This window comes from Eumetopias jubatus, unplaced genomic scaffold, assembly GCF_037043125.1.
Source record: "Eumetopias jubatus isolate StellerSeaLion01/CBP00866 unplaced genomic scaffold, mEumJub1_p1.0 scaffold_7, whole genome shotgun sequence".
Taxonomy (NCBI): Eukaryota; Metazoa; Chordata; class Mammalia; order Carnivora; family Otariidae; genus Eumetopias; species Eumetopias jubatus.
The window spans coordinates 40255707-40268621 of record NW_028274813.1 but is presented as its reverse complement, the minus strand read 5'-3'; the positions used below and the strand labels follow the sequence as shown (position 1 = coordinate 40268621).

At 40.5% G+C, this 12915-nt stretch overlaps 1 protein-coding gene across 1 annotated transcript in view; it reads right to left on the bottom strand.

The window, feature by feature from the left end:
- CCDC175 (coiled-coil domain containing 175) overlaps window positions 1-12915 on the bottom strand; it is a 70928-nt gene that overhangs the window by 584 nt on the left and 57429 nt on the right. The window contains exons 16-19 of the mRNA XM_028102461.2: window positions 10992-11144; window positions 8016-8118; window positions 4623-4666; window positions 3166-3328 (exon numbers count right to left, since the gene is read on the bottom strand). Coding sequence (XP_027958262.2) covers window positions 3166-3328; window positions 4623-4666; window positions 8016-8118; window positions 10992-11144 — 463 coding nt within the window. The remainder of the gene's footprint in view (window positions 1-3165; window positions 3329-4622; window positions 4667-8015; window positions 8119-10991; window positions 11145-12915) is intronic.

The following is a 12915-nucleotide window of genomic DNA, read 5'->3' as shown; positions in this document are numbered from 1 at the left end:
ATTTGCTAAGCAGTGCTGGATAGGTAATTTAAAGGTCAAAATATTTTTATTAATTTGGGTCAGTTGATAAATTTAACAACTACATGGTTGGTTATATATTTGTCTAAAACTGTTGGTTTGCAAGATTTGGCTGCCCATTGGAGCCCACTGGAGAGAGGCCTAAAACATGCCTGGGTCTGCCCCGAGAGATTCAGAATTGGTCTAGGGTACAGGCTGAGCAGAAGGATATTTTAAACTGATTCTAATACTTGAGAGTATGGCCTAAACTCTTCCTTAATTTTTCCAAGAGACCTTTTGAAAATTTTTCAGCAAATGATTTTTAAAGTTATTTCTTACTGAAATTTTGATTCTGCTTTAATGTTTCTTTTCCAGAATTAAATGATCAAACTATAACTATCAAGTCCTTTTTATCACCATAACAAAAAGATAAGTGACAGTGTATACAAATTTGGTATTTCTTTTAAAATATCCCTCAGCTTAAAAAAAAGTCTTCTTTAGCACACATATCAAGTGAAAATGTTTGGTTAATACACAAATTATTTATCTGTAACTTAAGTTATATAAGACTTGGGGACTTTTAGAATTTTAAAAGTTATTTTTAATACTTTTTAAAAAATAATCTATACTCAGTTACTATTTGATTTAGGAATACACCTTAAGAATTAACTTGTTTACCTTTTATTTGCAAGAAGGAATGTTAATGCAAGATGAAGTCTGGCATTTTAAGTTGTGACAAGCCTGTCCTCCACACGTGCCATTCGGAACCCCCATCAGATACCCACTCAGCCATGCTATCGCAGTCCTCGGCCAGAGCACGTCTACTGCCCTTTCAGGAAGACATCCCTATGTATTCCTAACACCCAAAAAAGACTTAGAGATGCCTCTCTTTACCCTCTCATAGCCACTCACTAGAAGGAGTCCCTTGTATTTGAATCCGCTATTTCCATGTTTGTTCTCACAGTGTATGCACTTCGAGGTTCAGGGACCAGGTCTTATTCAACTTAGTAACTGCAGCATTCGTTCTCGTGTCAGGCTCAAAGGTGCCCCATGTGTTTCTGGAGCTGGTGCAGTGTTCCCGAAGGAGAGGGCCAGGACCTGCATGGCTGCAGTGACAGATGATGTCCAGAAGAGGACAGGCAAGGGCTGTTGAGCTGGAAGAGATCAAGGGCTTCTCTAGACGTCCCATCCCTGAGAGCAGCCATTCAATAGGGAAAACCCAAAAGCTAGATTACAGGTGGCTCAGAGATGGTCAAGTAATCCAAGGAGCCGAGGCTGACTATCACCTCCCACAGGAGGGCGCAAGATTTCAAGCGATCTGAGGAGTGCCTAATTTGGGTCTGATGCTTTGTAACTTGCTGTTAACTATCCATATTTTACAACCAGGGAAACTGGGGAGTAGAGGTTAAATAACACGTAAGACGCAGAGCCAAGATCTGAGCCCAGGCCCACTCACCTTCAAAGGCCACATAGTGCCAGTGTTCCGGGAGCAGAAATAAGTGGAGTTAGTTAGAGAAGCCAGAAACCTTCCTTGTGATCTCAGCTCCATTTCTGGTCCTTCAGAGACCTCTTCCCCATTCCTTAACTAGGGTCAAGTCTCTTTCCTGGTTAGGTTCTCTCATAGTTCTTTTGGTCCACCTGTAAAAATCCCTTGTTATAGGGATTTTTACATACATTTGTTTGATAACTGATTTTCCCACTATACCAGGAGCGGGAAAACTACAGCCTGAGGAGTTCTCTGACCCACAAACTCTGCAAATGACCACTATCTTCCCTACTTTTTGACCCTTCTAACCTTGGAGCAACCAGAGAAAGCCAAATATGCTTACTAATCACATAGGATGTCCTGCTCCTAGTAAGCTGTACCCAGGCTCCCCATGCCAACAACCTCCAATCACAGCACAGCTGACACCTTCCCTTTTCTTTCACAGTAAACCTTTCCCATCCCCTGCCTGCCTTTGGATCTCTGCCCAAAGCAAGGGATGGTGACTTGTACTCCCTTGCTATACCAAGCTTTATGCCTCAGCTTGTTTGCATGTAGTTGGTCTTTATTTCCACACTACAGTTCTCTACTTTCCATATAAGACCATCCTCAAAATACGTAAAAAAAAAGGGGGGGGGGAATATGGTATTACTCAGTGGGCTTAGCTTTTCAATATCGTCTATTTAAATCTGTTCCAACATAAAAGATTCCACCAGGTTTCAGACAAAAATGGAGGACTCGCTCATGTGAAAAAAAGTGCAATTGACACTTTGAGGTGATTTAGCTCTTAAAATTCTGCTTGATCTACAGTTGCTGGGGATGGTCTGACTTACCAAAGACAATTTTGCCAAGTGACCAGGGCCCACCAGGGACCTGCTATGCACTTACACGTGATAACTATCACCAGGCTTGAGTAGCACCACAAAAACAGCTTTTTGGCTGATAAGAGAGTTTATCCACAAGAGTCTTCATTGGTCACGAAAACATTATTTCTTTTGTCAAGCAATACCCTCAGAACATTGGTTTCACCAAATACTGGAATTTTTTCAGTCCTATCACTATCTCATTTCACTTTCTACAACTCACCTTTAAAATTGCTTATCTAATGGTGACATTCTTTAAAATGAAAACTCAATAACCTTACTAGGTGATGCTTTCATTTTACCACTCTCTCCTACACTCCATTCTCCCCCTTTCCCCAGTCCTTTCTGCTGCCACCAGCCCGCCTTCCCCAGAGATTCCACCCCTGACTTCTCTGGGCTGTACCTGTGCAGGAATTGACCTCCTCTTCCCACCACAGCCAGAACCTGGACAGAGTTCTGTCACCCTCATGTGTAACATGACATATCTTCTGTTTACGAAGATAAGGAAGTGTATAAAAGGATTTAAAAAGACTTCTTTGGAAATGTTTAAAATAAGCTTCAAAAAATCAGAAAAATTAAGATTCGATTATTTAGAAAACTCATGTAGGTGGAAGGGAGATTTGTCCAACACTGTTGCATTACCACGTTTGACCCCACAAATGAGAAGCAATGTTTAGGTGAATGTGACATAAATTGGGGATGGATTATTAGGGATAATTATGTGATTTGGTTAGGTTTTTTAAAATGCCTTTTTGATATTACTGGTTACAGTAAAATAACAAGAGGTTCTTTGTAATCCAAAGCTTTTGAGATGTTACTTACTATGGAGGTCTATTTCTGATTCCTGTTCCATAAGAAAATGCAGCTCTTCAAGATTCCCTTGTAGCCAAGTGCTGATACGCTCAATGTTTTCATCTCTTTCCTTCAGCTTCTCTATCAGGTTTTTTATTTCTTGCAAAATCTCATCGCCGCTGTTTACCAGTTCCTTTAAAAAATAATATTTTGGGGTGTGCGAATATAAATCCCAGATAAGTAAAAACATTCTGAGTGAATCATATCCAAGACAAAAATATATATGCAAAATTGGTACTATTCATGCAAAATAAATGTCCATAGCACATTCACAATGTAGAAGATCTCAGAAAAATGGATTAGCAAATGAGATAACTTAATGGAATGCTCACTGAACTCTTAACTTTGAACTGGGTAGGATGGTGGTGGTGGCAGTGAGGGCATAAGAAGCCAGCTCACCTTCAGAGCCGCATGGAACTGCACAGCATATTCAGCATGGCTTACAGCTGAAGAGAAAAAACTTGGGAACCAAGCTGGATCTGAGGTTTAAATCCCCATAAGTTCATTAACTGTTTGGTCTTGGGCAAAGTTACTGAAACTCTGAACCTCAGTAGCTTCTTCTGAAAAAGGTTAAAGGCTAAGAGCCAGGATCATATGTAAACTTTAAATACTCAGAAAGTGGCAAAGCCAGGATTTAAACTCCAGCCTACCAGACTTTATAGTAGGGAGTGGTGGAGAAGGAGCAGGGCTGGTAAAACATGGAGGACAGATGGACTTCAGACCTGACAACTTTGTCCTAAAAATAGTGTGTGTTCAATTTGTGTTTGCAGGTGGGGGCGAGATGTCATTCTCCTTAACCAAATTGGTAGAGTAGGAAGACAATCTCCCAAAGGGTTAAGATTTCATAGTGACATTTGGCACCACTAAAAATAAGACAACAGTTCCAAATGGAGTCACTGAGGCTAAGCCTCACATCACCAAACAGAATTGATTTAATTACAGTTTTGGCTCTCTCAGAAATGGAATCTTACACCAGTCAGTCAGGAATCACCTAATCAGCACTAGTTAGGTCATCTGCCTAATAATCCCTGCCATCCCCTAAAGGAACGTAATCTGCAATAACCAACCTGCTTTTTGTGCTTAGTATAACTTCTGGGTTCCTGCTCCCTTCTGCCTATAAAAGTCCTCTGTTTTGTATAGCTCTTCAGAGCACCTTTTAATCTGCTAGCTTGGATGCTGCCTGATTCATGAATCATTGAATAAAGCCAATAAGATATTTAAAATTTACTCAGTTGAACTTTGGTTTTTTAACAATACAAAGCACACGTGTGTGAAGATATGATGGTTGTACTAACACTGTCACTCCCCCCTCAATCCTGACCTCCTACCTTGTGCAGGTGCACGTGTACACACACACACACACTTACTAGGTAGGTGAATATTTTTAGGAATGTTATATTTATGGAGGAAAAACAAAAAAAGCTCACCTTAACTGTAGTCTGAAATTCAGCCCACAAATCCAAATACTGTGCTAAAATAAAAGATTTTTAAAATGCAAAGGTTACAGAAATAATGTGAAAATTTTTATGAAAGTAAGGCTGTTATTCAAAAATTGGGTTTATCTAAAACTTTCTACTTCCAAAATGACAGAATAACTGGATCAGACTTGCCTTCCCACTGTAAACAAGGAGGAAATATATTAAATACTTTATTATTTATTTTTTTTAGTAGGCTTCATGCCCAATATGGGGCTTGAACTCACATCCCTGAGATCAAGAGTCACATGCTCTTCCGACTGAGCCAAGCAGGCTCCCCAAATACATCTGTTTTAATATCCAGTTTGCAGGTACTGGAGAATGGGCAGCACAAAATGGGATACCTGAAAGAAGGGTGACAAATGAGGCAAACCTTATGATCACTCAGCTTTCTGCAGGAGGCAATTTCCAGACCCAAGTGCAAGCAGAACAAGGCAGGTTTGCACACAGACACAAAAATCTTTACAAAGATTAGCAAATTGAATCCAGCAATATATAAAAACAATAATAGCTTTTGAACAAGCGGGTTTTATCTCAGCAGATTGGTTTAACATTCAAAAATGAATTGGTGCAATTTACCATCCTAACAGCATAAAAGAGAAACCCCACAGGCACTGCACATTTTCATGACCAACAGCTTCCAATAAGTATCTTGGATGCCCAAGCCCGGGTGCCCCTGCTTGGCACCAGTCTGCAGGTTTTGTCACGCATCATTCCTAGGGAAATTAAGTGCATCTGTGCAACTACACTGGGTGACAGCACCTGCAATTTTGCATCTGGTTTCCTCCACACTTGCCCCATGCACCTTTTCCCTTTGCTGATTTTACTCTGTATCTTTCAGTGTAATAACAACTTGAGCCTGGTGAATCCTAGCTGATCAGTGAGCCTAAGGATGGTCTTGAGGACCCCTAATACAGCACCTAAAACCGCAAAATCTTGCTAAGAAAAATAAGTTCTAAATAAGTGGAGATGTATACTGTGTTCTTGGATTGGAAGACTTAATTTTGTTAAGATGTCAATTCTCAAACTGATTTACAGATTCAACACAAACCCAATTAAGATCCCAGCAGGTATGCAATTATAGATTAATAAGCTGACTTTAAAACTTGTATGAAAATCAAGGGACCTATAATAGCCAAAATCATTCTGAGAGAGAAGCACAAACATGGAGAACTTATGCTACCTGATTTCCAGGCTGAACGTGAAACTACAGTAATCAGGACAGTGTGGTATTTGTATAAAGTTAGAATAAGGAACAGACTTATAAAATTGATTTTTGAAAAAGTTCGGGTAGTACAATGCTAAAAAGATAGGCTTTTCAAAAATGATGCTAGAACAACTGGATATACATAAGAGGAAACATGAAATTCAACTCTTACTTCACACCGTACAAAAATGTGAGCTTAAAATGAATTGGAGGGGCGCCTGGGTGGCTCAGATGGTTAAGCGTCTGCCCTCGGCTCAGGTCATGACCCCAGGGTCCTGGGATTGAGTCCCACATCGGGCTCCCTGCTCAGCGGGAAGCCTGCTTCTCCCTCTGCCTCTCTCCTCTCTCTCTCTCTGTCTCTCATGAATAAATAAATTTAAAAAAATCTTAAAAAAAATGAATTGGAGAACTAGACATAAAAGCTAAAACTAAAAACTTATAAAGAAAACATAGGAGAAAATCTTTGAGAACTTGGCTTAGGCAAAAATGTCTTAGGACACAAAAAGTACTACCCTTAAAAGATGAAATCGATAAAGTGACTTTTCCACAGGAAAAACTTTTGCTCTTCAAGACAATATTAAGAAAATGAGAAGTCAAGCCTCATATTGAAAAAGGATTCATTTCCAGAATACATAAAGATTTTGACAACACAAATAACTCAAAGTAATGAGCCAAAGATTTGGACAGAAATGTGGCAGACTGTATTTTCCAGAGATGGCCCCACAATATACTCCATCCCACATGCTCTTCCCACAACGTGATGCTGATGCCCCTCCCATTAGCGGTGGCTTCTATGTCCCCTCCCCTTGTACCTGGGATGTAAGCTTTTGGAACACAGCAGGCCAAGCAACTACATGGAGACTCTGGCTGTGAGCCAACAGCAACACCAGTCACACTCAGTAGGTGTGTCTTCGGATGACTCCAGTCCTCAGCTGCTGAGTTACCCCCAGCCATCAAGTTGCCCCAGCTGATGTCATGTGGAGCAGACACGAGTGGTATCCACCAGGCTCCGACCAAATGACCAATTTAGGAGCAAAGTAAATGATCTGTAATATTTGTTAGGCTGCAATAGATAATAGGTTCAAGACACTCCATAAAGGATGAGATAAAAGCAGCCAAAAAGCACATGAAAACAGCATCAGTCATCAGAGAAATGCAACTAAAAATCACAATGAAATACCATTATAAAATGGCTTAAATGTTAACAATTTTTAAGTGTTTGGACAATTTTAAATGGTGAGGATGTGGAGTATCCCATTGCTAGTGGGATGAGCAATTTGCACACCTACTCTGGCAAACTGTTTTGGCTGTTTCTTATAAAGTTAAACATATACTAACCATACACCCCAGCAATTCCACTCCTCAGTATTTACCCAAGAGAAATGAAAACAAATATTCACAAAAATACATGTAAGCAAATAGTAACCAAAAAACTGGAAACAATCCAAATGTCCTTCAAATGGTGGATGGGTAAACAAAATACGGTACAGCTACATAATGGAATACTACCATACAGCTATAAAAAGCAACAAAGCAATGATACGTGCAACAACATGAATGGATCTAAAAAAAAGTCTCCTGAGTGCAAGAATCCAGGTACAGAAAGGTGAGTATTCCACCATTCCATTTGTATCTAATCCTTAGTGACAGAAAGCAGATCAGGGGCACATGGGTAGCTCAGCTGGTTAAGCTTCAACTCTTGGTTTTGGCTCAGGTCATGATCTCAGGGTGTGAGACTGAGCCCCTACATCAGGCTCCATTCTCAGTGTGGAGTCTGCTTGAGATTCTTTCCCCCTTCCTTTCCTTCCCTCTCTGCTCTTCCCCCTGCTCTTGTGCTCTCTATCTCTCTCTCTAAAATAAAAAAATAAAACCTTAAAAGAAAGAAAGAAAGCAGATCAATGGTTTCCAGGCACTGGAGGTAGAGTGGGAAACCAACTACCAAGGGACATAAGAGAATTTTTCAGGGATAAAATGTTCTCTATCTTGGTTGAAGTGGCAGTGGTTACAGTGGTACATACATTTATCAAAACTTTTTGAACTTTGATGGGTTCATTTTATTGTATGCAAGTCAGTAAAATTTATTTAAATAAACAAAAAAATTTTTTATATGTTCAGATCACCCCTAACACATCACTTACTCTGATGAGCCGTCAGTTGACAAGACAGGTCACTTGACATGGACTTGAGGTAGTCTTCTCCTTTTCTGTATTGCTCTATCTTGTTCTTCATGTATGCAATATACTGGAAATGAAAGACATGTGATCGCTTTAAGCAGTTTAGTTACCATAAATTAATTATCCATGCAGTCATTTGGCACACATCTATTGATTCTTCACACTGCTGACATTTCTCAGGACAAAGGTTTATAGTGGTGAGCAGAGCCCTTGTCAAGCCTACATTCTGGTGAGGGAGATAAAGGATCCAGCTTCCCAGTAAACACTTAAGCACCCAAATAAACATGGCATTCTGAATATAATTTGCCACAAAAAGAAATTAAAAGGTATTCTGCCTAAATGCATTGTGCCCACAAACAAAAAAAGTGTTCTGTATGCAAAATATGTATGCAGGAAATGTACCAAGGCAGCCATGCTTCCAGACTGGAGGAGTTCACATAAGACTTCAGAGAGAGGATCTCTCAAGCCTGGAGACCCCACAGAATTGCTCACTCCATTCAGATGTGTCACTGGGCTGGGAGGTGGTGGTAGTAGTGGTTTGGTTAGTATTAAAGTCATTGCTTTCTTTTCTGACCACCCAATGCTCAGGCAATGCTAAACTCTAAAGTCTCTGGGAACTCTGAAAGCATGGGCTTTGGATACAAACACGGCACTGGCTCAGTTTCAAGAGGGAAATAGTCAAATACTACAAATCACTGATAAAAAAAAAATCTTAGAAATCACATCTGGTACCACAGGAGACATAGAACTGTTTATAAGCAGGTTATAGGGTCTACTTATGACACATTGATCTTGTGTCAGTCTGCATGGCTTGTTGATTGGTTTTGTAGTAAACCAGAGTAAAAACCCCTGTAGGCCAAGTCAAAGTCATCATTCCTGCCCCGCTTTGAATGTGGACCACAGTTTGTAGACTTGCTTAGTTCAGCTGGTTTCCCATAACTCTCAAATGTGTAAACATACTGAATTCTAATTTATCCATTTATTTTCTCATTTCCTCAGCTAGGTGATGAGCTTCCCAAGAATTTGTGGCGGTGTCTTCTTGATCTCTGTATTCACTGAGCCTTCCCCAAGGACTCAGTGGGTGCTTAAAATGTCTGCTGAGAGAAGCAATGTAACCAGCAGAACAGAGTAGGGAGTGAATAAGATAACAGCATAGCGTCATTCAGGACTTAGTAGATGGACAATAAATTAGAAAACAGAACTTTTAGAATCAATTTTTCACATAGTCATCCATTTGCTTATCCATTACCAAAGTAGCAAAAAAAATTCCAAGTATTTTAATAAATAATCTATGTCATCTTGATAGGAAGGCAATCTTGTGGAATATTCCCATGGGCGAATGAATTGCCTTATAAGACTGTTTCAAGGGCTAGAAGAATGAAGATGTATTGCACATGTGCAGGTTAGTGATGCTGGTACCTGGGCTCTGGAGGACATTTACCTTTTCAAAGTACATTAGTACCTCTTATGCCATTTCATTTCTGCCAAAAGCACATAATATTGGTGGATAACTGCTGCTATTTACTGGATGAAAAAGAGTACCCAGACAGGTAAAACATTTTTCCCTTACTTAGAATCTTATTGCCATTGGACTGTTTTTATTTTTCTAGCTATGAAAAATTATTAAAAATATAGAGTCTCAGTTTCCTCATCTATAAAAGGGACATAATATATTATCCACATTAATGAGTTATTGTGAGCATAACATGGGACTGAATCCCTTTTCCATGTGAGCCGTCGTGCAAAATGGGATACATGGATACAGATCCTCACCTTGAGGTCATTGTGGTTTACTGAAAAAAATGATACAATCAATACAAAACTGACAGACAACCTAATTTTTAAATGAGCAAAACACTTGAACAGGTACTTCACAAAGAGGTATACAAAATGGCCACCAACATATAAATAGATGCTTCATCGATCAGCAGGAAAATGCAAACTAAAACCACAATGGGATACCACTATACTCTCTCCAGAATGGTTAAGTGGAAAAAAAAAAAAAATAATAACCAAAGTTTGGTGAGAATGTGGAACCAGTGGTGTTCTCACATACCCTGCTGGGAGTGGCAATTTCTGTAACTTCTTTGGGAGATGGCACTGTGCACGAGAGTGGATGGTCCACATCCCTATGGCTCTGCGATTCCACTTGAGGGGTATATGCAACAGAAATATGTACATATGTTCCTGAAAACACATGTACTGGAATGTTCATGGCAACTCTATTTGTAATAGCCCCAGCTAGAAATTCTCTAAACCCCCAGCAAGAGAGTATATAAATTGTAGTATAGTTATACACTTGAATACTGTATACAGCACTAAGGCCAAACAAACCATAACTGCATTCAATATAATAAAGATGTACCTTGCAAACAAAGTATTAAGCAAGAGTGCACATTGTATCATTCTATACATATAATGTTCAGAAACAGACAAAACTAGTCTTTGGTCTTAGAAGCCAATATACTGTTACTTTACCTTGTGGGGAGGTTAGTGACAGGAAAGGACATAGAAGATATCTGGACACTGTTAATGCTTTGTTTCTTGATCTGGGTGCTGGTTGCCCATGTGTATTCATTACGTGTTTCACTTATGATTTGTGCACTGTTTCATATATAGTCTTTATTTCAAAAGTTTTAAGAGATATAATCTCCGGGGCGCCTGGGTGGCTCAGTTGGTTAAGCGATTGCATTCGGCTCAGGTCATGATCCTGGAGTCCCGGGATCAAGTCCCGCATCAGGCTCCCTGCTCAGCGGGGAGTCTGCTTCTCCCTCTGACCCTCCCCCTCTCATGTGCTCTCTCTCTCTCATTCTCGCTTTCAAATAAATAAATAAATAAATCTTTAAAAAAAAAGATATAATCTCCTTTTGTCTTGTAACTATTATAGGTCTAGGCAATTAACCAAAACCATCAGGCAAAGTGAAGTGCCCTCGAACTTACTTTTCTTAATTTTTCATTTTCCAGGAGCAAAACATTTACTTTTAAGTCATGCACATAGATTTCATTTTCTAAGTTCTTTAGAGTTTCAAAATGATTTTTAATCTTATGGCTTTCTTGATCTCGTAAGTATTTGAGTTCTTGCTTCACTTTTTCCTGCTCAAACATAAAACCCACAATTATCTCAGAGTTAAATAAGCAGGGCACCAGTGTATTAGATTGCCTGAACCACATTCAGAGAGGGGTTATAATTAATTCCTGAATCATCAGCAGAGGCTATGTATATCTTCCCTTAGAAAAACTTGATATTTAAAACTCCAGAGTTGATTTGATTCTGGGAAGATGGTGTAGTAAGAGGATCCTGAGCTCATCTCAACCCATGGACACACTGAACTAACAGCCATATCTGTGCAACTATCTTTGAAAGTGACTCAAAGACTAGCAGAACTGACTTTCATAGAGAGGGGGCCACACTGAAAAGTGCAGGAGTGGCAGAGACATGGTTGGGAACCCAAACCCCAGCAAAACCAACCACAAACAGGAGAGATACCACAAGAAGCCAGAAGATCAGACCTCATGCCAGGCACCCTAGGCATGAGGGACCCACACTGGAAAGACAAGTCTCCATAACATTTAACTTTGAAAACCAGTGGGGCTTAAATTCATGAGTCTTTACAATCAACAGGGCTTAACTCTGGTACTTTAAAAATCAGTAGGCTTAACTCTGGGAGAGCTGGAGAGCTAGAGGACAGTAGGAAACTGAGTCCCCACACTTAAGGAGCCAGCATAACAAATAATCCTGCTGAGACACAGCATAGAAGCAGCTGTTTGAAAGCACCTGGGGTATACAGGAAGATTTATTTACTAATATCAGAATGTATGTTGGAGGGGCAGAGATCTTTAGGAGACCATTATAGAACAAAAGTGGTGGTGGGTGCCATTTTTCTTCCTCCCTGCTTACCCCCAACCTTGTTGGCCAGACACTTGCAGGAAGCAGCATGAATGCTTTCCACCTATCTTGTTGACTAGTGCCCTGCCCCTGCATTCCCCTGCAGAGAGACCCCATTCAACCTGCCATAACTCCAAAGACATCCCTCCAAAGTGACTCCTGCCCTGGGGAAAGAGGAAGATATCCACAAAACATGCCAGTGTACCCACAGTCCCAGCAGCTGAACCTTATGGCTGGCAGCAGAGTGAGAGTGCCCTGCCGATCAGTGAGCCAGAAGCCCCAGCAGACTGACTGGGGGCAGGCATCTGATCTGAGTGCAAGCCCCACCCACCAATGAAGCCTCTCAGGGGACAAGGAAAGGAGAGTGACCGACGGCTCTGTGCAATGACAGCCCCAGCAGATGGGCTGCGAGGGGGCATCTGGTTTGAATGCTGACATCACCTAACTACAAGCCCTTAGTAGCCCCAGACTGTCCCTTTAACAGCACAGAGGCCAAACCCCGCCTGGTGCACATAAAACAGGCAAAGAAGGTCATTGCAATGGACTTGACTATAGGGAAACGTGGTTCAGCAACAACAGTGGGACGAACACAACCCACAAAGGTTAGATGCCATTGAAGTGCCTGGCTCTGGTGAACAGGGAGTATTGCACCATTGGGTACCACAGGACCTTTTCTTCGTAAGGTCACTACTTACTTTCAAGATCAGGAGATGTAGCTGACATTTACAATACATAGAAAACAACAACAACAACAACAACAGAGTTAGACAAAATGAGGAGGCAGAGGAATAAGTGCCAAATGAAAAACGGATAAAACCACAGCAAAAGAGCCAGATGAAACAGAGATAAGCAATATGCATGAAAAACAACTCAAATTGATGGTCATAAGGATACTCACTGGACTTGAGAAATTAGTGGAGGATCTCAGACCTTCAATAAAGAGATACAAAATATAAAACAGAACCAGAGATGAAGAGC